The sequence below is a fragment of the Schistocerca americana genome, chromosome 1, assembly GCF_021461395.2.
Source record: "Schistocerca americana isolate TAMUIC-IGC-003095 chromosome 1, iqSchAmer2.1, whole genome shotgun sequence".
NCBI classification, from domain to species: Eukaryota; Metazoa; Arthropoda; class Insecta; order Orthoptera; family Acrididae; genus Schistocerca; species Schistocerca americana.
The window spans coordinates 472,807,993-472,835,941 of NC_060119.1; the positions used below are offsets into that span (position 1 = coordinate 472,807,993).

General features: G+C 41.2%; 1 protein-coding gene across 2 annotated transcripts in view; it reads left to right on the plus strand.

The window, feature by feature from the left end:
• LOC124623937 (S-adenosyl-L-methionine-dependent tRNA 4-demethylwyosine synthase TYW1-like) overlaps positions 1-27,949 on the plus strand; it is a 91,480-nt gene that overhangs the window by 59,905 nt on the left and 3,626 nt on the right. For both annotated transcript variants that reach the window (XM_047149075.1, XM_047149076.1), the window contains exon 9: positions 2,896-3,142. In XM_047149075.1, coding sequence (XP_047005031.1) covers positions 2,896-3,142 — 247 coding nt within the window. The remainder of the gene's footprint in view (positions 1-2,895; positions 3,143-27,949) is intronic.

Here is a 27,949-nt window from a genome sequence, read left to right on the forward strand (position 1 = left end):
GTAGTATAGGGTTTGACTAAGATATTGCAGAGATTGGAGAGGGGGGGAGGGGGGGGGGAGATGTTCTAGGTATGGCGGGAAAAATGTCAGGCAGAATGGACCTTATTTTGGGCATGAGTTTAGGAAGTCATAGCCTTGTCATTAACTTACATTAATTTTTCTGGTCTCAACAATGCAGAAAAATATAAATTGCTACTTACAGTAAAGAAGACATGTCAAGTTGCAGACAGGCACGATTAAAAGACACTGACGTGTAGCTTTCGACCACAGCCTTTGTGCCCAAGTGCCCCCCCCCCCCCCCCCCCCCCCCCCCCCCCCCCCCCACACACACACACACACACACACACACACACACACACACACACACACATATACCTCATGCATGCACGCAACTGCCAACTCCAGCATCTCAGGCCGGAATGCCCATCTGGTGTTTACATTGTTCGATTTCTTTGATCCCAGCATTTCTTCTAAGTTACTATTCCTTTCTTCATTCCCTTTTAGTTTTCTATATTTTTTATTTTCTGATCTGTCCACCCCGCTCTTGCTGCTCAGCGCTTTACCTACAGTTCAAATCTTGTCTTGTCTGTTACAGTCCCCAATGATACTCTTTCCTTCTCATCCTGTCTGGTAAGCCTCCCCCGACCCGGGGTTTTGGGTGAATTTTACAAACTGTCCCCATTTCCTAAATATTGCCAGTCCTTTTTCTACATCCATCTCCCTTCCCCTTTAACCTTTCTGCCTGAAAGGGGAGCCACTGGCTCAAAAAGCATGCAAATTCATTTAACCTTTGTACAGGGTGACACAGAAAAATGGGAACATTTCCACAATCCAATAAAACTTAGAAGTGATGAAGGAAAGAAATTGCATCCATAGTAATTGAAACCTTACAACTTTGCCATTTACAAAACATGTATGGCATTTATCATTTTTAAAAAAATTACGTCCTTTAGATGGTGTCCACCTGTACGAATACAGTCGTGAAATCTGCTGTTGAGTTTCCTCATTGACTGCTGCGACATCTCAGCTGGGATACTGTGAATTGCATCCTGAATTCTCTGTTTTAACTCATCCAGGGTTCTTCGTCGTGTCATGTAGACTTTGCTCTAGAGGTAGCCCCACAAGAAAAAATCACAAATGGATACATCTGGCGATCTAGGGGGCCAGGGAAGGTTACCGAACCGTGAGATCACACGGTTGCCAAACAATTGTCGTACATATGCCATTGATTGCCGTGCAGTGTGTGATGTCGCTCCATCCTGTTGAAACCAGGCTTCTTGAACGTTTGGAAAGCTGTTCAATGCTGGTGTAACGAAAGTTCGTAACATCTCCACGTAACAATCAGCATTGACAGTTGTGTTTCCCTGTTCATTTGTGAAAAAATCCTGTCCGATAATCCCATGTGATGAAACACCACACCGTACTATCACTTTACTAGCATGTAAAGGGTGCATGTCATTAGGTTTTGTGTTTGCTCAGTAACAGTAATTCTGTTTATTGAAAATGTGACTCATCTGACATCCACAACTCATTTAGAAATTCATCGTCATTGTTTATTTTTGTTATCATTTTTTGACAGAATCCTAATCGTAACCGGTAATCATTGTCCTTCAATTGTTGCAGCATCTGTAGTTTGTACAGATGAAATTTTAAATCAAGATGAAGAATTCTGCGAACACTATCCCTGGACATTCCGACCACTGCTGCTTGCTTAAGAATTGAACACTGTGGGTTCTGTAAGACAGACTCACATAAAGCATCAATGTTCGCTGGAGAACACACACTTCTTTGTCATCCTTTTGGTTTCTTCTTGAGGGCAGATCCTGTCTCCTCAAAGTTATTAATCTAACATTTTATTGCGTGCTTTGACAGAACGGCATCGTGACGTCCTAAATTATAAAAACGCTGAAACTCCCTCTGCACTGCTACCATACTATCATTGTTTTTATAAGTCATTTTTATGGCTAATGCACACTGTTGTCTGTTCCACTGACCCATGATTACTGAAATGGCGGACTGTTTGCTTGCCAACTGTCATGAACTTGCGGTGTTGTCCACTGCCCATAGCTGCCACTACTCATTTCAAACATTCCCATTATTCTGTGTCACTCTGTATGTGTGTATTCTCCTGCTGCTACTTGCTGAGTAGGTATTTATGTATCCAGTTATATTTTCAAAAATTGAAAATTGGTTGTTTTTGTTGATATATTTATCTGCAATAGTAGTAGTTTGGTGTTTGCATCTTAAGACACTTTGTTACTCTGCTAGGGTATTGTGGAACTGAAATAAACCCAAAAACTGTACTGGTTAATGATTATCAGAGGTGTCTGGCATTGAAGAAAATCCAGTTACCCCACTAGTAGGGGAAATAATAAAAACTGTTCAAAAAGATCATTATAATAACTTGTAATGAACTATGTAGTATCATTATTGCACTCTGTAAACTTGTTACAGGATCCCACTATTCATATTTACTACTGCTGACAGCATCACAGTTTTCATGTATAGATGATTACTTCTGAATAATACACATCTTGTTATCCAGAATATGTTCACCATTACTATCTCATCTAATAATGAAATTGTGTGCTGGACTGGGATTTGATATCAGCCACTTGCCTTTCCACAGTCATTCTCATTGTACCAGAAGAGAAGTTAGTTGCTCAGCATCATAACTAAGAGTTTCTAGAGTTGGAAATTGTGTACCTCCACCTTGGCATCCTGAAACTGCCAGACATATTTCAATGACTTAGTTAGTGATCTATTACTCTGTCACTGGGTGTGTGCTTCTCATACTAATAGTATTTTGTTACTCATTGAGATTTAATTTACTCTCTTGTTTGTCTTTTAGAACATTCGGTATATTTTTTAATGTTTCTTAAATTGCACTTGCAGGAATATGAGCCCAGTGACACAGTTGTATGTGAGTGTGGATGCAGCTTCAAAAGAAAGTTTGAAGAAAATTGACAGGCCTCTGTTTAGAGATTTCTGGGAGCGATTTGTGGATAGTCTTCGTGCACTTGAAGAGAAAGGACAGCGCACAGTGTATCGTCTAACTCTTGTCAAAGCCTGGAACACTGCTGAAATCGATGGTTATGCTCAACTTGTTGAATTGGGAAAACCAGATTTCATTGAAGTGAAGGTGAGAAATTTATCATGTAGAGTATTGATCAATGTGTGTATTATATTGATGTAACAAGTCTTGCACATTGCTTTATAGATACTTTCTTGTTATCAAATAGATTTTTTAGTGGCATGAGCTCTTAGCCACTGTAGAGGTTTCATTCCATGTGTAGCCTATTCCTTGCGTACTGACTGTGTTTCCTGAGTGTCATGTGGTCACAGACTTTTCACAAAGGGAAGCCCTCAGTCATGACCAACTAATTTGCCTCTTATGTATTCACCCAAATGGAAGCTGACCTCGAATGCAAGCTCCATCCCAGAAATGAGACGTGGGGGAGAAATATTTTTTATCCTCGTTTCAAACTGTACTTACAAATCAAACTATATACGGCTCATCGTAAGATGCATAAAGCATAAAACGACCCTACCTCTCAGGGATTTGCAAGAGGTAGTACTTATTTGTAGTAATTCATATGGAATTGAATTTATCCTGTCGGATGCTTAAAATTACTGTTACATTGCAAGCACTAACAGCAGTGAGATTAAGGGCATATATTGAAATATTACGAGCTGAACTGGGGAGCTGGGACCACTAAGATTTTTATAGACTGTACAACAGTGCATGTTCAAATCATACGTCAGTCTTTTTGTATCGCATGAATGTCAAGTGAAGTACTTTCTCTTTCAATGAAATGTAGTGTTTTCATCCAAGGAAGTTACATTTTGGCTTGACAGAGTATCGGAGTTGATTTGAAGGACGTAAATTGGGTGAAGAGCAATTCATGTATTCGAGACACTGATTTTTATTGTGTCTGGTAGAGTAGACAGGGTACTTTATTAGATTACTTTTTGAACATTCTAAACAATATTACTTGTCTACACACAATCATTTCCAGCACAACTGATCCAGACAAAATGCAAACTGTTAAGTATTGTCACCACTGCGGAAAATTTTTCACATGCAGTGTCTCCTACGTCTGTCATTGTTGTTCGACAAACAGTTAGGAACTACATGCAGGTGGGCTGAGAGTGGTGAATTCACAGGCGAGTCTCGGTGCACCGAATACCTGGAAACAATCGGGATTTAGTATTAAGTCAAGAGTGTTGGCACCATTGAGATGTGTCTTGATGTACATTGACAGGCCTCTGTTTGTGTTGGCAGTTTCTGAACATAGCTGGAGCTGATGAAATGTAAAACGTTAGTTACCATGCTTATCAACTAATATAACTTTGCTAATAATGTTCGTTTTGATGGTGTACGTCTAAACGGATTTACATTTATGGCTATAAATATTAGAAAAAAAAAGAATTCAAAGATGAGCGGTATTAAATTTGAAATTCTCCCATTAACATTCAGTACTGTATTTTATGAACTATATGACATATTTTTTTCTTTGAAAAATTGCCTCCAAAATTCAGTTTAAAATTCCCACCAGTCTTAAAAATGACCATACACTTGATGCCAAGGGAAATCTATCTCTATCTAGCAACATTGGATTCAACTTGGAGCGGCAGTGCACTGATGTGCCGAACATGAGTTATGGGGATTCATGAGCATACTAACACTGTCTCACTCCTACCCAACCCCCTGTGCAGGCCCGGAGGTTAGAATAGGGGCGAGGTATTCCTGCCTGTCATAAGAGGTGACTATAAGGAGTCTCACACTCTTCGGCCTTTGATGGTCCCCTGTAGGGTTTGACATCCATTTCTCAAAATTTTCCCGAAGAGCGAGCCAATTGGGGAAGTGCAACTTACATGGTGCATCGTGTCCATCATGCATTGAGATCTTTAGCCCACTTTCTTGTCGTGACATTGCAGTCTCGCTCATCCTCCATTGCTTGAGCGAGGACACCTTCCTGGATGCGTTGTCCTCCACCCACTATGCAGTGTTGTTTTCTGCGCCGACGATAACCATGGATGTGTTTGCACTTCCCTCCCTACCTCAGGAGCACTGTCCCCTCAACCACTGGGGACACCGGTCCCCACTTCTCAGCTGGAAAACCGTAAGTCTTCTTTGGCTCCTCTTGCAAGGGGTCCCTTGGGTCACTCCCTTCCCAGGTTTCTGTTAGTGGGAAAGATGACACTTGCCAGTGGCTGAAGTGCCTTAAAGCAGCTGGTTGTAGGGCTTCACGATCATCCTCAGTCCTGCAGACTGAATCAGTGAAGCCCTCCCAGCCAGAGAAACCCAAGGATCAATGAGAGAAATTCAGAAAGAAGACTCCCCAAGACCAAGGGAATTGTGGTGGCACCCACACCACCGCTGCCTACAAGCTCTGTGTCTGAGGATGAGGTGAAGATTCTGGTGTTCGCTGAGGACCTAGATCTCGCCAGACCCTCAGACATAATGCATATAGCATGTTCAGGAAATGTCAGTGGCAGCAAGTGACCCTGAGGTGTAGACTGCCTCATTGTGTTTCCTGCCTTCCCAGTCTCATGATCACATCATCCTCTACATCTACATCTACATTGATACTCCGCAAGCCACCCAACGGTGTGTGGCGGAGGGCACTTTACGTGCCACTGTCATTACCTCCCTTTCCTGTTCCAGTCGCGTATGGTTCGCGGGAAGAAAGACTGTCTGAAAGCCTCCGTGCGCGCTCTAATCTCTCTAATTTTACATTCGTGATCTCCTCGGGAAGTATAAGTAGGGGGAAGCAATATATTCGATACCTCATCCAGAAACGCACCCTCTTGAAACCTGGCGAGCAAGCTACACCGCGATGCAGAGCGCCTCTCTTGCAGAGTCTGCCACTTGAGTTTATTAAACATCTCCGTAACGCTATCACGGTTACCAAATAACCCAGTGACGAAACGCGCCGCTCTTCTTTGGATCTTCTCTATCTCCTCCGTCAACCCGACCTGGTACGGATCCCACACTGATGAGCAATACTCAAGTATAGGTCGAACGAGTGTTTTGTAAGCCACCTCCTTTGTTGATGGACTACATTTTCTAAGCACTCTCCCAATGAATCTCAACCTGGTACCCGCCTTACCAACAATTAGTTTTATATGATCATTCCACTTCAAATCGTTCCGTACGCATACTCCCAGATATTTTACAGAAGTAACTGCTACCAGTGTTTGTTCCGCTATCATATAATCCTCCAGTGGAATTGTGGCGGATTTTTCCACCACCTGGCTGAGCTACAGCAATTGTTAAGCTTCACACCTGCTTTCTGCATTGCCCTCCAGGAAACCTGGTTCCCGGCATTGCGGACCCGTGCCCTTCGCGGCTACAGGGGATATTACAAGAAGTCTGCAATGTTTATTTTCCTCCAGATGATGCAGTCCTCTGAATGTATGGCTACACTGATTGATCAACTCCCTAAATCTTTCCTACTTTTGGGAGATTTTGACACCCATAACCCCTTGTGGGGTAGTACCATGCTTGCTGGCCATGGCACAGATGTCAAAAATATACTGTCCCAACTTGACCTCTGCCTCTTAAATAGTGGGACTGCCACACATTTCAGTGTGGCTCAAGGTACTTACTTGGCCATTGATTTATCAATTTGCAGCCCAGGACTCCTCCTATCTATCCACTGGAGAGCACATGACGACCTGTGTGGTAGTGACCACTTCCCCATCTTCCTGTCACTCCCCCGGCGTCATGCCAATGGACGCCTACCCAGATGGGCTGTAATTGAGGCAGACTGGGTAGCCTTCACCTGTCCCCGATGAATCTCCCCCACACGGTGCCATCGATGTGATTGAGCAGGTCACTACAGCAATAATGTCTGCGGCAGAAAACGCGATCCCTCGTTCTCTAGGGTGCTCCCGGCGAAAGACAGTTCCTTGGTGGTTGCTGGAAGTCACTGAGGCAATTAGAGCATTGGCGAGCTCTACAGCAACATAAGCGGCACTCTTTCCTAGAGCACCTAACAGCCTTTAATCAGCTTCATGCCCATGTTCGCCTGCCTATATAACGAGGGAAACAGGAGTGTTGGGAGAGGTATGTGTCGACTATTGGATGCCATGTCACCTTCGCAGGTCTGGACGACGATCAGATGTCTTTTTGGCTACCAGACCCCAAGGGTGTCACTGGCATTAACATCAACGGCGTGCTCTCTAATGACGCAAACACGATTGCTGAGCACTTTGCTCGAGCCTCTGCGTCGGAGAACTAACACCCCCCAAAAACGTGTTAATGGCATTAGGTTGAAAAACTATATAATTCTTCATAACAGCAAACTGCTCCTGATGAACGTTACGTCACAATTGTTTACATTAGCTTCAGTAGAGATGATGTCCGCCCCCGGTAGCTGAGTGGTCAGTGTGACAGACTGTCAATCCTAAGGGCCCAGGTTCGTTTCCTGGCTGGGTCGGAGATTTTCTCCGCTCAGGGACTGGGTGTTGTGTTGTCCTAATCATCATCACGTCATCCCCATCGATGCGCAGGTCGCCAAAGTGGCGTCAACTCGAAAGACCTGCACCAGGCGAACGGTCTACCCGACGGGAGGCCCTAGCCACACGACATTTCATTTCAGTAGAGAAGATGAACAGTACATTCTCTCACTTCTGGCTACTTGGATGTGTGGCTGTAGCAAGCAGCCAGAAGCTACCTGGAAAATTTTTCTGGCATGCAGTGTTTACATTTAGTTATTTTGCTTTTTCCTCTTCGTTTACAGATTCACGTCAAATGAAAACAAAACAGATTTCTGTGGCCGGACGCCATCAATTCATAGTTTTCATAGATAAAATAGATTCACGTAATTATGGAAGGCCATAATACTTACTTCATTTTAGTTTTTTGGTTTTATTTTATTTCCAGGTTTTTAACAGTCAAGCATTAATTGCCTTGCAGAACGGTGAAGTGGTTTAACAGCACAATTCGGAGAATGCTCAGGAAGCAAAGGCAGTTGCACTCGTGGTACAAGAAAGATCGGGAGAATGAGGAAAGGCAAAAGTTAGTAGAGATTCGTGCTGCTGTAAAAAGAGCGATGCGCGAAGCATTCAACCACTACCACCGTCATACCGTAGCAAAAGATCTTGCTGAAAACCCAAGGAAATTCTGGTCTTACGTAAAATCGGTAAGCGGGTCGAAGGCTTCCATCCAGCCTCTCACTGATCAGTCTGGCCTGGCTACGGAAGACAGCAAAACGAAAGCTGAAATTTTAAATTTAGCATTTGAGAAATCTTTCATGCAGGAGGATCGTACAAACATACTGCCGTTTGAGTCTCGTACAGATTCCCGTATGGAGGACATAGTGATAGACATCCCTGGGGTTGTGAAGCAGCTGAATGGGTTGAAAATAAATCACCAGGTCCTGATAGGATTCCAATTCGGTTTTACAGAGAGTACTCTACTGCATTGGCTCCTTACTTAGCTTGCATTTATTGCGAATCTCTTGCCCAACGTAAAGTCCCGAGTGACTGGAAAAAAGCACAGGTGACACCTGTATATAAGAAGGGTAGAAGGACAGATCCTCAAAATTGCATCGTTTTGTTGCAGGATTCTCGAACATATTCTTAGTTCGAATATAATGAATTTCCTCGAGACAGAGAAGTTGCTGTCCATGCATCAGCATGGCTTTAGAAAGCATCGCTCCTGCGAAACGCAACTCGCTCTTTTTTCACATGATATCTTGCGAGGAGGGTATCAGACGGATGCCATATTCCTTGACTTCCGGAAAAGCGTTTGACTCGGTGCCCCACTGCAGACTCCTAACTAAAGTACGAGCATATGGGATTGGTTCCCAAGCATGTGAGTGGCTCGAAGACTTCTTAAGTAATAAAACCCAGTTTGTTGTCTTCGATGGTGAGCGTTCATCGGAGGTGAGGGTATCATCTGGAGTGCCCCAGGGAAGTGTGGTAGGTCCACTGTTGTTTTCTATTTACGTAATAGGGTGGATAGCAATGTGCGGCTGTTTGCTGATGATGCTGTGGTGTACGGGAAGGTGTCATCGTTGAGTGACTGTAGGAGGATATAAGATGACTTAGACAGGATTTGTGATTGGTGTAAAGAATGGCAGCTAACTCTAAATATAGATAAATGTAAATTAATGCAGATGAATAGGAAAAAGAATCCTGTAAGGTCTGAATACTCCGCTAGTCACGTCGATTAAATATTTGGCCGTAACATTGCAGAGCGATATGAAGTGGGACAAGCATGTAATGGCAGTTGTGGGGAAGGCGGATAGTCGTCTTCGGTTCATTGGTAGAATTTTGGGAAGATGTGGTTCATCTGTAAAGAAGACCGCTTATGAAACGCTAATACGACCTATTCTTGAGTACTGCTCGAGCGTTTGGGATCCCTATCAGGTCGGATTGAGGGAGGACACGGAGGCAATTCAGAGGCGGGCTGCTATATTTGTTACTGGTAGGTTTGATCATCACGGGAGTGTTACGGAAATGCTTCAGCAACTCTGGTGGGAGTCTCTAGAGGAAAGGAGGCATTCTTTTCGTGAATCGATACTGAGGAAATTTAGAGAACCAGCAGTTGAGGCTGTCTGCAGTAGAATTTTACTGCCACCAACTTAAATTTCACGGAAATACCACAAATATAAGCTAAGAGAGATTAGGACTCGTACAGAGGCATATAGACAGTCATTTTTCCCTCGTTCTGTTTGGGGTTGGAACAGGGAGAGAAGATGCTAGTTGTGGTACGAGGTACCCTCCGCCACGCACCGTATGGTGGATTGCGGAGTATGAATGTAGATGTAGATGAAGTTATTTTTGTCGGTTTGCTCAAGAAATTTGGTTGTCATTAATCTTTTCCGCTGAGGCAGTCAATTAATTTGAAACAAAGTGTTTCATTCCATACTATTGACCAGTTTCAAGTACACGTTTTCATCTTCCTGCATGTATGGCATTATTGATAACATGAAATGAAAACATATGGCGTTGTTTGCCCAGAGGCCCCTATTCGGGGAAGTCCGGCTGCCAAGTGCAAGTCTTTATTCCATTTGATGCCACAATAATAAAGAACCAAACACTAGGTAATGCAGTATTGAAAATTTACAGCCTGAAAACCACACTGAAAAGCCTAACATCAGGTTGGGGCCTACTTCATTGTGAATCTGGTCATACGAATGTACACTCTGCACTGAATTGGGTATTTTAGTATGGTTTACGAAATTCTGACGCTATTGAATTATCATCTGATGTCCTGTTTCTTTTATTACGTTATGTACATTCCCGTAATGTTTTAAACGTACAAACATACAGGCTGCCTATGGCAGTAACAACTGTTTTTCTGGCAGTCAATGGCAATTGATTAAATGAACCTGTTTCTAATAGCTCGTGGGAAAATATTGCGAATGATGGTTTGAAAAGCGCCACTGTCAGTGTAAATAACCTTTTACGCATGATGAATTATGTTGTGTATGAGAATGTGCAATGAATTTCTTAAATCGTAGACCGTTTGACTCTCGTTTAAAACTTAAAATTTTACTGGCGGATTTGTGTGATGTATCTTGAAGTGTAACGCGCGAAAAAAAAGACCAATTTATATGTGAACCTTAGCTTTTCTGGTGCCTAATTGATCTTCGAGACCAGTCTTATATGTGAAAGCATAGCTTCTCTTGCAGCCACACTTGTATATTAATTTAAACCATTAACTTTTCCTACTCATCTGTTCGCGCTGTTTAACAGTGATGTTGGTGTTGACCGACAACATCACATGTTCCGTGCTCAGAGTACCTGCTTTCATTGGCTGGCGAGATCATGTGGCATGAGCTATGATTGCCTTACAAAAGCGCATCGCAATCTTGATTTCAGTGCTTTGGAAACTAACTTGACAAGTTTGGCGGAATTCGAATTTACACTTTTGTAATATGAAAATATGCAGCGTACTTGTGGCTGCACATAATTTTTTTTTTCCGCGCTCGCAGTCGTTTACTAATGTGCTGGGAATTTCAAGCTGATGAATGAAACCTTAACCCTTCAAAGGATTGATAAGTTTTACAGGTCAGAGGGAAAGTATCCTGTCATGTAACACAGAAAAGGTGCATTTTCGTCCGGGAGAAAGTGTATTTTTAACTGGGAAACCCAGGAAAAATCTAGGATTTTTTTTTCCTTGTTTGTGCATACACCCTGATTCACGTACACCTCCACGGTGTACACCTCGACTGAAGTTTCGTCTGGACCTTTTGCATGGACCTAAGGACTCTGTTAACCCCACCGTTCTCCACTGTCACTTCCTCTCGATTCTTGATGTGTTCCTGGGCTCTGAAGTTGTTTACACCGACGGCTCGATGGCTGATGGTAACGTTGGCTTCGCCTATGTCCACAGAGGCCATATTGAACACCATTCCTTGCCCGCTGGTTGCAGTGTATTCACTGCAGAGCTTTTGGCCATATCTCGTGCACTTCACCACATCCTTTCCTGTTCTGGTGAGTCATTCCTTCTGTTCTTACTCCCTGAGCAGCTTACAAGTTATTGACCAGTGCTATTCTCACCATCCTTCGGTAGCGAACATCCAGCAGTCCCTCTCTGCCCTGGATCGGTCCAGTCATTCAGTGGTGTTTGTGTGGACCCTAGGACATATCGGAATCCCAGGCAACGAAATTGCTGACAGGCTGACCAAACAGGCTACACAGAAACCACTCTTGAAGGTGGGCCTCTCTGAAACTGACCTGCATTCTGTCTTAGGCCGCAAGGTTTTTATAGGCTTTGGGAGACGGAGTGGCATAACAGTATGCACAACAAACTGTGTGTCATTAAGGAGGCTGTGAATGTGTGGAAGTCTTTCCTGCGGGCTTCTTGCAGGGAATCAGTTGTCTTTTGTCAGCTCTGCATTGGCCATATGTGGCTCACACATGGTTACCTCCTCCTTTGCGAGGACCCACCTCAGTGTCGCTGTGGCTCCCAAATGGTTACCTCCTCCTTTGCGAGGACCCACCTCAGTGTCGCTGTGGCTCCCAAATGACAGTTGTCCACCTCTTGCTGGGCTGCCCACTTTTAGCCGCTCTGCGGCGGACTTTTAACTTTCCCAGCACCCTGCCTTCAGTGTTGGGTGACAATGCCTCAACAGCAGCTTTAGTTTTTACGTTTTATTTGTGGGGGAGGGTTTTATCATTTGATCTGAGTTTTAGCACATGTCCTTTGTCCCTCTGTGTCTTTCACCATAGGGCTTTTTAGAGTGGAGGTTTTAATGTGTTGCAGAGTGGCTGGCTTCTCCTCTTTTATTCTTATGGTCAGCCAGCCATGATAATCTGCTTTCTTGTTTTTAATCTGTTCTCCCTGTTTCTTGCATGTCTCTGTGGTTTTCTTGTCCTGTTTTGTCCATTGTAGTGTTTGTTGTCCTTCTGTCGTTCTTCTTGTTCTTCCTTTCTCCTGTTATTGTGCTGTACATCTTCTTTGTTTTCTTCTTTCCCTTGGGTAGTTGTTCTGCTGGGAACGGGGGACCAATGACCTCGCAATCTTGTCCCTTTCTTCTTCTCCTCCTCCTCCCCCCCCCCCCCCCCCCCCCCTTTAAACCAACCAACTAACCAACCAACCTCCTACCCCACCATCACAAACTTTGAACACTATCTAGCCTATGGTGCGTCATTGCAGTCTAAGGTGCCAGTGAACTGAAAGTGAAAGCAATTTGAGTTATCGGTAACGTAACAATATTTTTGGTAGTAGCTAGTTTCATAATGGGAAACATAAAAGGTATTTGTATGATGTACCTAAAGGTCACAGCGTGCAATTGACTAAAATTTGACGGGATCAGTACATAATTGAAAATAGAGCATATTTTATCATCACATGACAAGTCTGCAATAATATTTTCTAGAAATTGAGCACAGAAACTTTTACGACTGCTGCTTAGGGTGCACACAAAGTAAACGCTGTCTGGCAAAAGCGCTACTGGTGTGGAGATGAGTGTATGGCTGAGGGACAGAGAATCTGTGCCAGGTTCCCAAATGCTTTCTGCAAGCCTTTTTTTATGTGTAGTTCATATTGAAATAGCTAGGAGTAAAAGAATTGGGAAGGTAAATAAATCAAGAAGGAATAGTAAGGAGATAGGTAAATAAATTTCTCAAACAACTTCGATTAATAAAGAATTAAAATTTTAATTTGAGCCACTTTGCAAGGTCACTTTCACGCGCTCTGTTACATATCCCCACTGTCATTTGAACAAAGAAATGGATGGTACTTCTCATATAAAAATTGAAAGCAAATATACTCGCAGCACGAAGAACATTAATGAATTCAGTCTTCACACAAGTAAATAGTTTCTTCCAAAGATTTGGTGGAAAAAGACTTGATTTACATTTTAAAATATTTCTTTTTTTTTGGGAATTTTGATGTGTTCCTTGCATATGATAACATCACATGAAAAATTAGTGTTGAATGCTGATTATGAATTATGCTGTGAATCATTATTGTGTCTACCTGGTTGTGCAAGTTTAATGCGGGGATGGGGACTGCAGAAAGCATTCGGCAGTCGAACACAGCCAGATGCCTTGGTCATTATGCCAGTGGTGCTTTCTTTCAACAGTGTTTGCGTTATGGGTACATAAGTGGCAATCGTAAAAGTTTCTTTCTAGGAAAATATGCATTTGCGTACCCAATATATGATGATGAAAAATGCTCAATTTTAATTTGTCAATCCTCGGTTTTGAGTTGATTGCACATCGTGAATTTGAAGGGTGGGTTTCTCAAAAGTGGGAAGGTGCTGAACGAAAATATCTGTGTCTTTCATTGTAGGTTGTACACAAGGGACCTACTAACTATAAACAGAATCGATTGGCTGTGTTTGAGTTCTTCCCCTTGTCAGACCTGTATTTGTTAGAGGTGGGGGGGGGGGGGGGGGGGGGCGGTGGCAGGTATATTACAGCTATTGGCCCTTTCTTCACCTTCCTATTACCAGTCCAACCACAAAGTTCACTGCAGATGAGGATGAGTGGATTGTCACCACTGCAGTATAACTATAGTGTAGACTGGAAGAGAGTAGTTCAGACAAATGGTGGATACATAGAATAGTTCAGAACTAGACTTTTTCGTGCCATGATGCATCTTGTAGCACAATCTCTTATTTTGTTTAGGATTCTAGTACCTAGTACTGTCTCAGGTCAAGTTTATTATGATAGATTTCCACTACACTACATATTAAAAGTATCAGTTAGTTTTTATATCTTCCATGTCAAATACTTGCTACAGTAATGTGGTTAATGGATGAAATAGTCCATTATCATTGATACCTCCAGTATTTCCAGGCATAAAAAAAAATGAGAGTATTCATGTACAACCCAAGAAAGACATTTAACATTGTGACATCTCCTGTTTCAATACATCTTTGGGCAGAGGTGCATTTTCAATACCACATGGCAAAAAAAGTACATATGTGAAGCTCAAAAATTTCTACATCTACATCTGTACTCTGCAAGCAACCTTGCGGTGTATGGTGGAGGGTAATTTGTATACAACTTTCTTTCCCCCCTTTCCTGTGTTGATTGTGAATAGTTAGTGGGAGAATGACTCAGTTATAAATTCATTGTTTAGTACTGACAAGCTGGCAATATTGTGACTACCATAATCAAAGAATGTTGCTTTGTGTCAGTATTTGTTCCTAGACTGCACTCTTCTCTGTAGTAGATGCAATAATGCTTTTTTGTGCAAACTGGCCACTTGTAAGTGCTTGGCGTTGACTCTCGTGGCATGTGTAATGATGTCATATGATTTTGGAATAGTGGGAAGACCTTCATTCAATTAAGATTCATGATACTTCTCATAATGGTTTGACGGCAGTGTATAGGTACTGAGTAAGTCGTACTGAACAACATGATATAATACATAATTTAATATACGTGTCTCCACAGTGACTACACTGACAAGGGGAAGGCCTCAGATATGACCAACAAATGTGGCTCATATTTGGCAGGTTGCTTGTGTACAGCCTAAAATGAAAGACTCAAAAGATATTTGTGTTTAATATCCTTATGTTTTTGAGGAAACCACCCATTATTTTCCAGAAATCGATGAAAGTGACTATCACAAATGATGCTTATGTTGCCATAATGCAAACACTGTTTACTGAAGTGCCACTGGTATAATGACCAAAGCATCTGGCTTTTTTCCATATCAGAATTGGTAGGGATGGGAGGGATCTACATCTACATTTACACCTATGCTCTGCAAGCAACTTTGTGATGTGTGGCAGAGGGTACTTTGTATATAACTGTCACTACTGCTTCCCTGCATCTGTCGCTAACAGTTTGCAGGAAGAAAGATTGGTGGTAATCCTCTGTACGAGCTCAAATCTCTAATTTTATCTTCGTGGTCTTTTTGCGAGACCTATGTAATAGGGAGCAATGCATGTTTTTACTTACCTAGAAATGCACACTATCGGAACTTTAACAGTAAAACATGGTGTGATGCAGAACGCCTCTTGTGCAGCATCTGACACCGGAGTTGGTTGGTCGTCTTTGTGACTCTTTCATGCTTACTAAATTAACCTATAATGAAATGAGCTGCTGCTCTTTGGATCTTCTGTTTCCTCTATCAATCGTATCTGGTATGGATCGCACACTGATGAGCAGTATTCACGTATTAGTCGAATGAATGTTTTGTAAGTTAACTTCCTTTGTTGATGGACTGCATTTCCTGAGGATTCTTCCAATGAATCTGTGTGGCATCTGCCTTACTCATGGCTAATTTTATGTGGTCATTCCACTCCAAATCACTCCATATGTGTGCTCATAGATATTTTATGGAAGTAACAGCTTGCAGTAATTGTTCTGAAATTGTGAAATCGTACAATAAAGAGTCTGTCTGTCTTAAGTATTCTCAATTTGTTACATTTGTTTGTTGAGGGTCAGCTATCATTCCCTGCACCATGTGTTGATCCTCTGCATGTCTTTCTGCATTTTGTTAAACTTTCTAGTGTTGCTAATTCTTTTTAAATTTGTGGAACTTGCATTATCTGCTACGTCTTATATACATATTGTGAAAAGTAGTGTTGTGTCTTCTCTGTGAACATCACCACCACCCAGGGAAAGCCTCATGGAACTTGCGTTATGTACTAGATCATTTATAAATGTATTGTGAAAAGTAATGGTCCTATAAAACTCCCTTGTGACACTCCCAAAGTTACTTTTATTTCTGAATACTTCTCTCTGTTGAGAATGACAGGCTGTGTTCCTGAGTGCAATCATACAGTTAGTTTGGTATTTGTACGCTGATATTTTGTTCATTATTCGCAATGTGGAATTGTATCAAATGCCTTCCGCAAGCCAATGAACACGGCATCTGTCTGGGTGCCTTTGTCTACTGCTTTCTGGGTCTCGTGAATGAACAGAACTAGATGCGTTTCACATGATCGTTGTTTTCAGAAGCCATGTTGATTCGCACCGAGGAGATTTTCGACCTCCAGACATATCATAATACACAAGTATAAAATATGTTTCAAAATTCTACAACTGACTGATGTCAGGCATATGGGCGTATAGTTTTGGGTTTATAAGGTAAGTAAAGCAATCATGATATGACAAGTACCATTCATCTAGTTGTTTCATTGAGGACATGTAAAATATATATGGAACACATTTGTGAATCAAATGCAGGTTGCAGGTTCTCTTTTCCTCAGCCTTAGTCGTTACACTAGCAGCAGTTTCTATGAGCAGTGTATACCTTATATGCTCATACATGTCAGTTGTAAAAGTTTCTTTCCTCAGTTCCTAGGAAAAAGTGCATTTGCAAACCCCATATGTGCTGATGAAAATTACACCAGTTTCAATTGTCTTCCAATTCTGTCAATTTTGAATGATTGATTATCAAGAACTGAAGTGGTTTTCTCAAAAGCAGATGTATTGAGCCAAAATATCTTATTCTTTCATTTAAGTTGTACACAAGTGATCTGCCTATATGAACTCATCTCTGTGAGCAAAGTGGTGTTTTCCTCAGAGACGATGCAAGTATATTTCCTTTGATAGATCATGACTGCTTTTGTTTCTCATTCTTCACAAAATCAAGTTTATACCTTCGCTCCACTTCTAATGAACTTTTAGATGGCAAGATATTAGATCCCAATTTCATTCCTTCCAAAATGACTACTGTGAAGCTTTTAGAGGAGGCTGTTTATGGCGTCCTGCTGTCATGTGAATGAGTTGAAATTTTCACTCCTGTGTGTGGCATTGTGAAGCTTACAAAAATGATCTGACAATGTTCTTACTTTTAACCAGTGAGAAACTGTATAGTGCACATTTCAGCTTGAGAAATCAAACTACATGGTTCAGTCACATTAATGTGACCTCTGCCTATGTTCATCGTCAATATACAGTGACTTCACATAGATGGCAGGTGGCAGCACTAGCAGTGGAAAGCCAACAAAGTGTTTGGGGGGTGGGGGGTGGATGCAGAAAACAGTGCAACCATTATTGGTATGCAGAAATTGAATTATTTATCTGACAACCAGAAGGGCATACCACCGTTGTTAAAGTACACCATATGTGGCAAAATTGCTCTATCCAGAACCATGCCAACTGTGGTGCACCACAGGCCATAGATAACAGGTGAACGACAGCCATGGAGATTTATACCTGTGAATAGACATGCAATTGTTAACCAACTTGATCAGGCTGTCTGTAACATGGTCCTCAACTGAGAAACATAGTGCATCAGGGCAGGACACTGGAGTTTGCATAGCTCCACATTCCTTTCGGTACCTTCCAGAACCTCATTGACACAGTGTTCTGTACTACAAAAAGGTGATTATTTGGGCTTTTGACAGGTTATCACAATAAAATGATTGGACAGTGTAGTTAGGACTGAAGAGAGATCATTTAGGGTGTACACGACCCTGGAGATCCGGGAAAAACCCATGAATTTTTTCATCCGGGAGAAAACCGGGAAAAACCCGGGAATTTTTTAGAATTCCGAGAATTTTTCATTCTTGTAGTTTTCAGTTAAATTTTTGTAATTTTGACTGGTAAGAACCGTTACTCTAGCAAAGGATATTACTGTATCCCGCTACTGCAGAATAATACTTCAACAATAAAACATAAACGAGAAAAAAAGGAAAATTATTTAAATTGTAAAGGAAATGCGCCATATACGACGACACATGGTCCTCATGCAAGTGTCTGCCAACAGCAACTGTGTCAAAGGCTTTAGGAAGACTATGCAACAACAAATTCCCTCTGATGAGCATGAGGTCACAACTGTTTACATTTGATTCGTGTTAGCAGTTACGAGCAGGCTCATGCACGTGCACTGTTGAGTTGCCTTTGAGTAGTAGATTCTCCCCCTTCTGGCTACAGGAATGTGGCTGTTGGCTGTACAAGCAGTCGCAGCAAGCAGGTAGATGCTACCGGGAAAAGGGGGCGCCAAATTCGTATTCTCGAGGAAAAAAAACTTGTTTCACAAAGCGCCTAGCATCCAGCGCACGTTGATCTATCGATCATTTATATGATTTTGAACCGCATCCTTGTTGGTTTTAGTACATTTAAACACGTTTTAAGTTCATTTCTGAATGAATCATTAGTTGATTTTTGAAATATGAGCTGAGCTGAGTAAAGCCGAACAGATGAATGCCAATCGCTGTCATATTATGTGGTTGATTGGGTTTCCGAATGATTAGTGTTATTATAATTACTAGCAAAATCCATAGATTCATTCTACCAGAATGGAAATAAATGACTACAGGAATAACAAGTGAGAAAAATTACGTATTATCTTCTTGTTGTGTGCAAGAAAATGAAATTTTGACAGAAAATTTTTGGCCAGATTGCTACACTAGTAAGGACCAGTTGTACAGTACCCGGCTATCAGCCGCTTAAGTCCTATTTTGGAAGCTATGCAGAAAACGTTTTGTACGAATATGTAACAACACCTAGCTGTAGAATAATCGCAGGGTAACTAAACTGGTGATTCCGGCCGGGTTAGTGAAGTTAATCGGCGAACAAATTTTGACAGTGGCAGGAATAGCTACAGAATTGATAATGACAAGATTGTTACAACAAGGAAGCAGAAGAAACTGGGACATCGCACAAATTATGGGAGAATAAGACGATTCCAAATGTATATGAAAATTTCGTAATACTACTATTCGATCTCATGCTTGAGAAACTGGTGCGTATGAATAAAACGTAAAATAATTTCCTAACGGAAAACTTTTTGCTTGTAGTAGGCCTAATAGGCATTTGATATTGGTACTTCATGAATTATATTCTGTCGTGTTATAAAAATAACCATTTGTGCCAAAACAGTCTCGCTTATTTGGTGTGTGTTACAAAATTGCTGCAATATTAGAAAGGCCTGTTTTGTTTTATCTAGCATACAGTGACAAAATAGACGTAATCAGATCGAGAAACCGCACCAGTCTTGGGTATTATTTGTATTAACAGCTTTTTCAGTATTAGATAACGAAATTTCGATTTTTTTCATGTAGCAAAACGTTTGACGAACTTTGGTGAGGTAAGACATTCTTGCACAGAAAGGAAAGCACGCCACATAAAGCTGTGAAAAGATTAGAGAGAAAAAAAATTCTAGGAGGTAAGGATTGAAGAAATGTGTACTTTCTTGCTTGTCTCTTGTCTATATTGGTTTTATGTATCCTATATCTCATTTTATGTCACACAAAACAGCAAGTTATTAGCTAATAGACAATAAAGAGTGCAAATTTTCTGAAGAGTTCTTGTTCTCCCATTACAAATAATCCCATCCACTATTAATGGTGAGTAAAAAATAAATAAATAAATAGAGGGGGAGGCTGTCAAACCGGCCGACTGGGAGCAGGAGAGGCACCACAGAACATTTCAATTTCCACTGTCCTGAATATAGTTTGATGGCATCCATTACAAAATATATGCATTTCAATTCCACAGAGCGAAATACCGTGATGTGTTATAGAAGAATGCTGTATGAAGAGGTGTTGCACTGCACTTTGGCACACTTAAGACCAAATAACATGTCTTACATTTTCTCGAACACATATGTTTTATGTTTCAAACTTTTCAGAATGATGTGCCCTACAAGATGCACATATTTTTGATTTTTGACCTGGTTCGCAAATATCGTACATCCGGGGCTGATGCGCAGAGCAGCCCGAGTTGTTGTGGGTAGTCTCCACGTGACCCGTATTTACATTTAGTGATCTTGCTGTTTCCCCTTCGTTACGGAAGACTAAAATATGTTATTAGTTTCAGATTTTATTTTATTTCCACCTTTCTGACAGTCAAGCATTAATCGCCTTGCAGAACAATGAAGTTATTTTTTTCTGTAAGCGTAGGCTTCCGCGGCCGTTGTCTTCTTCAATAAAATTCTTCAGGGTATCAGAACGCATCGTCATAATTTAAAATGCACCAACGTTTCGGCCAGCGTTGCAGCTAGCCTTCATCAGGGCCTTACGTTAACTGCTACCCCATCACCCCACGCAGAAAAAGTCCGCCCTGTACACGCTAACGAAGAGAGCGTACAGGATAAGTGACGACGAACATCTGAAGACAGAACTTGAACGCCTCAGGTCCATCTTCGGAACTAATGGCTATGGGAAGCAGATGATAGACAGCACCATGTCGACAAGGGAGAAGACTAATAGGGAAGAGGAGAAGGAGGCACAGAGCATTGCTGTGTTACCATATGTACAAGGGGTCACCGAACGTATTGGCAAAATTCTACGAAAAGCCGACATCAAACCAATTTTCCGAAGCAGAAACAAAATATCAGACCTGCTCGGTTCTACCAAGTATGCAGTTGACAAACTACACACAGCTGGCGTGTATGAAATTGGTTGTGCGTGTGGATTAGTCTACATAGGTGAGACGGGACGTCCGATTAGCACACGGCTCTCGGAACATGAAAGATATATCCGCCTGAAACAACACACTAAGTCAGCAGTGGCGGAACACCGAGACGAGTGTGGGAAACCAATATTTTTTCAAGAAGCCCGCGTCCTGGCGAAACAGCCTCTCACTTTCAAAAGAAAGATTAGAGAGGCGATAGAAATAGCCAAAAGACCCGCCAACATGAATAGAGAGGATGGGTACAAGCTTCCGAGTTCTTGGCTGCCTGCAATAGCAGGGCTACGGAGCGGCGGCAGAGCCGTGGCGGCCCATGCAGACACGCGGAGAGCCGCAGTGGTGGTCGCGAGCACACAAAGCAATGGCACGCCGCAGCCGGCTTCTGGACAGCATGGAAACAGTGTGACGTCACAGCCATCACCTGTTCGCTATTCGTCCGTCTCCTCCAATGGGGTGGATTAATATAAAGACCAATAGAAAACAGCTATTTCAGCCAATGACAGATAATAAAGGAAACACCAATAAAGCATACCTTTCACCCCTCCTCCTCCTCCTTTTACAGCCAATCAAGTAACGACACGGTTTTCTCGTGCAGCTATTTAAGGAACCAAGTGTGTTCATTTAGCAGTTAACGTAAGGCCCTGATGAAGGCTAGCTGCAACGCTGGCCGAAACGTTGGCGCATTTTAAATTATGACGATGCGGTCTGATACCCTGAAGGATTATTATTTTTTTCTGTTTGCTGAAGAAATTTGGCTTTCATTAACCTTTTTCGCAGAGACATTCAATGTATTTGAAACTAAATTTTTAATTCCACAGTACTGGCTAGTTTCAACTGTTCGCTGCGTTTCAGGTGCATGTTTTCATCTTCTAGCACGTGTGGCATTATGCCATAATAAAGAACCAAACATGATGTATGGTGCTCCACCAAAATTTTCACCCCGAAAACCATACTGAAAAGCTTAATATCAGGTCGAGGTCTACTTCATTGGGAATCTGAACATACGAATGTGTACTTTAAGTTGCAGTTTAAACGTGCATATTTTAGTATGGTTCACGAAATTCCGATGCTCTTGGAGTACCCTGTGATGTCTTGCTGCTTTTACAACGTAATGTAAGATCTTTTAATGTTTTACATGTACGTACATACGGGCTTCCTACGTCATGGTAGCTGTGCAAGCACGGTGTCGCCTGTTACCTGGCGCTCTCTGGCAACTGTTGAAACGAACCTATTTCTAACTGGACGCGGAAAAATATTGCAAATGCTGATTTGAAAAGCGTTAATTTCAAAGTAAATATCCTTTAACGTAAGTTGGTCTATGGCGAGAATGTACCATGAATTTCTTAAATCACATGAACGTTTGTCTCTCATTTAAAAATCAACTCTTTGATGATGAGCCATTTAGAAGAATTTCGAACCCTGAAGATCGGACATTTTATGTCATTATTAAAAATTTTACTGGCACATTTGTGTGATATATCTTAAAGTGTAACATGCGCAAAAAAGTCAACATTATATGGAGACCAATATTATATATGAAAGCTTTGCTTTTCATGTAGCAACACTGTGTATATTAATTTCAACCATTAACTTGTGTGTTACCGCTGCTTAACAGTGATGTTGCTATTGGCTGACTACATCATGCGTCCTATGCTCTGAATATTCACTGTCATCAGCTGGTGAGATCACGTGACATGAGCTACGACTGGCTTACAAAAGTGCATCGCAATCTCGATTTCAGTGATTTGGAAAGTAACATGCCGTGTTTGGTGGAATTCTAATGTATACTTTCGTAATAAGAAAATACGCAGCGTACATGTTGCTGCACATCAAAGATATTTCCAAAATGTGTCCTTTTCCCTGAGTTTCGTTTTCTAAAGTGCCGGGAAATTCTACGCCCGTGTCCAAAATGATAACCATTCAAAGGATTGATAATTTTTGCAGTTCCAAGGGAAAATATACTGTCACTTAAGACAGAAAAAGTGTGTTTTCACCCAGGAGAAAGTGTATTTTTAACTGGGAAATCTGGGAATTTTTTTTTCCTTGTCCGCGTATACACCCTGTTATTAAAAAAAAAGTACCGCTTTACCGTAGGGATGTTCCTTGTCCATATACCAGCCCTTCTGTGAAGAACAGGCAGCCAGTCCTTATACAATCATTACTCTTGAAATGAGCAATATGTTTGTGGGAATGAAGGGGACACAGAGGTGTTGAATGTGTGTTTGGCAATATAAGCCAACAGATATTTTGAAAATGTGAATAAATTGAAAGTACATTTTTTTGTGTTCATTTGGTTACTTCTGATCACATAATGTGATTTGGTAACAGTACAATTCAAGGTGTTTTTAGAGCAATAGCGTCTTATTCTTTTCTATTTGTACTAAAGAATATGGAGATAGTAGTGGAACCATCTGCCTTTTTATTTATCCCCTACCCTCCACTGGCCAGGCGGTGGTTGACCTGAGGTGCCTGCATGCGGGCACCCGGGGCGCACACATGCACTCACACTCACTCTCTCTCTCTCTCTCTCTCTCTCTCTCTCTCTCTCTCTCTCTCCCCCCCGATAGACCCACCACTCCCCCTATTTTTGCTCTGAACCTCTTTCTGGTTCCCATATCTTTTTCACTGATACCAAACATCTCTAGATCCTGATGTACTTTTCCCCATGGGACTTGTATCATTCTGTTCCCTTGGTAAGTCAAAATCTTATTTGCAGCCCTTTCTGTTTTGATTATTTAAAATGTCCTTAGAAGTAATCACTGGCAGTTGTTCATTGCATATTAATGATCGGGCTTAACCATGTACTGAAATGTTTGATTTTTATGCTAAGATAGGGATTTGGATTTTTAAATGCTCTGGCATAGTTGCAATGTTGTCTCCATCTTTGACTCTTTCTTCATATGCTGCCTTCTCATTGATGTTAGGCAAGAGAATCTCACTAAGGAACTTGAACTACTGTGTTCTTTTAATGTCGTTATACATTATCTTCATTGTAGCATTGATGTACAAGTACTGCCTCTCTCTTTCCAAAAGAAATTTGCCGTCTTGTCTTCTTTTCTGTATCATTTGGTTCTTCTGCTGCTTGTTTGCAATGTCCAGATTTTATACGAAAAATGTTAGATCATTTGTGCAGGTGAGACATTTTGATAACCACATCTGAATCTGTTTGGGGTAGTGTCAAATAATTTCTTTTTCCATTCTTGGATTATTTTCTCCATGACACTTTTAAAATCATTTAGTGAGAAACCACCTTCTTCTCTTTAGATTTCAGATGGTTGAGATAATTCTCCTACAATTTAAATGTTGGTTGTGTGTTTGTTTTATAAGTGCTCTTTTCTTGTAATCTATTCCAATCTCTTTCAGCACATTTATAAGTGTGTCTTCATCTATGGACCTCCTTAAAATCAACAAATGTCATGATTGCCTTCTTACCTCCTGACATCATTTTGATTTTCATCAAGGTGTTGGTGGTGAAAATCTGTCTGTACATGCCTGTCATTTCCTGAATGGTGCTTATTACTCTCTTAGTTGCTGAGCTGTGCGACAATTGACTCTCTTCTGCTGTGCTTTGGAGATTATATTGTATTACAATAGAAGACAAGCCTATTTGGTTGTTGATGTTTATTTTGTCCCTTCTGTTGTGTAACGGCTGAATGATTGCTTTTCTCCAGACATCTGGTATCCTTTCTGTGTTATGGATTTGTTGATAGTGTCTCTAAAAGTTACACGACTTTGCCCCCCCCCCCTCCTCCCCCCAAACCAACCCCCCCCCTCCCCCCCGTTAAATTTTGGAAGCTCCACAACAGTTCAGCAGTTTATGGATATTACTCTATTTTTGAGGGTTTTTATGTCTCTCTTTCTGGTGAATAACCTCAAAACTTCAAATGAAGGTTTGACAGCTGTGTTTAACCCTTTGACTGCTGGAGGTGCGCCACCTGTTTGGTGTGCTGAGGCGCCGTGGCTTGCGGCATAATCCATCTTACCTGCACTGCGAGCCTGTCCCTCAGAGCCGCCGCCAGGACCAGTTCAGCCCACGCTGCCCAACCTGCCCTGTGCTGAATATTTCTCAGCCGAATACGACTTGCACAGAGCCAGTGTGAATTTTTGGAGACTTCGAGCTGTAATATCTTGGGCAATAGTTTTTGTAAAGAAAAAAAATTTGGCCACTGTGTACAACTTTATGCAGTCTCTTAAGAATAATAATGAAAAGAGAAAATTCTAGGTAAATCGGCCGAAAAAATAGGTGCCCGAAAAAATTCCGAAGTTTGGCTTCTTGCATCTCCCGAACTAATGCTATGATGAACGTGAAACTTCACATGTAGCAACCTAACAACACAAGGTTCTTCACTATAAAGTTTCATTTCCATAACACTTTTCAGTACTGAATGAATTAAGCGCAAAAATAAAGATTTTACAAAAACCTCAAAACGTGTGTTATTTTCGTTCCGATTTTGCTAAAAAAAAAAAACTATGCTCTGTAAAACATTCAAAGCTTTACAACTGGAATGAAAATCGGGGCCCGAAAACAATGTAAACTTCGGGTTAGCATAACTAGTAGTGTGAACGTATGTTGAAAATGATATTTAGAATGCAATAGACTGACTGCACAATGATAAGGAATAGAAATTATTATTCCCCTACTATTTTCCAATAATCTACAAATTCCAGAATGAGATTTTCACTCTGTAATGGAGTGTGCGTTGATATGAAACTTCCTGGCAGATTGAAACTGAGGGCCGGACTGAGACTCGAACTCAGGACCTTTGCCTCTCGCGGGCAAGTTCTCTACCAACTGAGCTACCCAAGCATGACTCATGCCCCGTCCTCACAGCTTTACTTCTGCCAGTACGTCGTCTCCAACCTTCCAAACTTTACAGAAGCTCTCCTGCGATCCTTGCAGAACTAGCACTCCTGAAAGAAAGGATATTGCAGAGACATGGCTTGGCCACAGTCTGGGGGATGTTTGCAGAATGAGATTTTCACTCTGCAGTAGAGTGTGCGCTGATATGAAAATTCCTGGATTAAATCTGCAATTTTAATCTGCCAGGAAGTTTCAGTGTACAGATTATTTGAAAACATGTTGATTTTTATGAAAAGATTAAAACAAGGTATATTTGATACTTCTTTTTCAAATACGATTTTCTGTTAATGCTCCAAAGCCAGTCTCATTTGAACAACAAATTTTAAGCCCCCACCCTCCCCAGAACAATGAGTTTAATTTTCAATATTGGCTAACAACAGAGACAATGTAGCAAGAAAAATTGCACTGATAAGAATTTTAATTTTGGCATGTTGTTTCTTGTTGATCAAAGGCGTGTTAATAAATAAAATGAATCGTACGCAGATTAATATATGGGTTTTGTTATACTGGCACAATGTATTTGGCGTAATAACATTTGTCACAGTACAGATATTGCGCCATCTCAATCACCAAGTCCATTAAATTGCCAGTAAACTGCTACATATGAAGAAGTCAGGCTTCGTTTGAATAATTTTACACCTGTTGCATCTATTTCCCATCCTTCTTTTCGATCCGGGCTTTGGACCAGCACTGGCGAAGTTAAAAATAGATTTATGTATATAATTTTTTTTAATAGTAATTCAGTCAGAAGCATCAATAACTTTCTCAGATTTAGTTTCCAATAATTAGTAATGCGTCTTTGTATGATAAGTCTCAAAGCAGGTTAAAACACGTAATGGAATGTTGCAAGTTTTGCATTGGTATCTAGTTTCCCAGCGCACTTTCTGTTTCGTGCAAACCACGCATCTGCGTGCTAGCATACTTTTCTGCAAATGTTCACCCATGATAACAGCTGGAAAATGTCTCCCTGTGAATCGCAGAGGATTCTCATCATTGTAGCCCCTTCCCCTACCAGCTTTTCTCCGTTTTGTAGCATATTTTTCTACAATCTCCCTTACGAGAGAAAGGTGAAACTCTGCGAGTGCAATTTTTCGCCCTGTTACCGACCAGTGGAGAGCATGAGCATTTACAATGCACAAATCCAGAATGCGAAAAAAATATTTCTTTTACCATTTCACAGTCTTACACACTGATCCCACTGAGCTCAGTAACATGTCACATTGGTCGACTGCACCCATACTCGAATTGTAATCTACAATACATTGTGGTTTCTTTATTATTTCGCCAGTATTTCTATCAGTCTTCTCTATTTCAACCATTTGTGTTGTGTGACTTGTGGTCAACATGTACACCTCTCTCTTATCGCACCACTTGATAGCAAGGACATTGTCAATGGACCTAAACTCAGTTTCTCCTCATTTTAATTTCTTCTGCAGTTTTGGCACGTTGCGCTTATTCTTATGAACAGTGCCACATGCGGCTGCTGTTCCAGGAACAGGTCCGGGCTGGAGTACCAATTTTTGACATATAGAATATGACTCTGTTCCAAATATGGTCCCATAAGAGTTGCCACTACATCGCCCCTTTTTCCTAAATTGTGCAACCCAATATCTGTAGTTGCGCCTGTATATACAATAAAATCTAAAATATATCCACTCTGACAGTCACACAGTACAAATGTCTTTATTCCGAATCTACTTCGCTTGGTTGGAATAAATTGCTTAAAAGATAATCATCTTTTGAACAGCAAGAGACTTTCATCTATACAAAGCTTGTGATGTGGGCGAAATGAATCACGAAACGTCTTACGAACTTTGTCAACAATCGTCCGTTTTTTAAATAGGCTGTCGCCACCAGTACTCACAAACTTATCACTGAAGTGTAACATTCTCGGAAGTAGACAAATATGGTCTTGGGACATAATTTCACTGAAAACTGCTGTGTTCAAAAGTGTATCTCTGGACCAATAATCACTTACTTTTAACTTCTTAACTTTCGCCATTAGAAGGCAAACAGCAACAAAACAATACAATACATTTCCTCAAATCCAGTGTCTTTCCACTTTGACAGTCGAGAATTCACAGATTCTGTAGTATTTTCTCTGGTGTAAACATAAAAATGATTTGTTTCGTCTGCAATGAATTGCAACAGTTCTTGAGATATAAATATCACAAAAAATGAAAAAAAAAAAAAAAAATGCTTGGGTCAGTATCTAATTGACTTTGTGTACTGAACTCGAGTCTTGATGTAGTGGTTTAACTGCTGGAAGTCAGTTTCTTTCCAGTCAAATGTGTC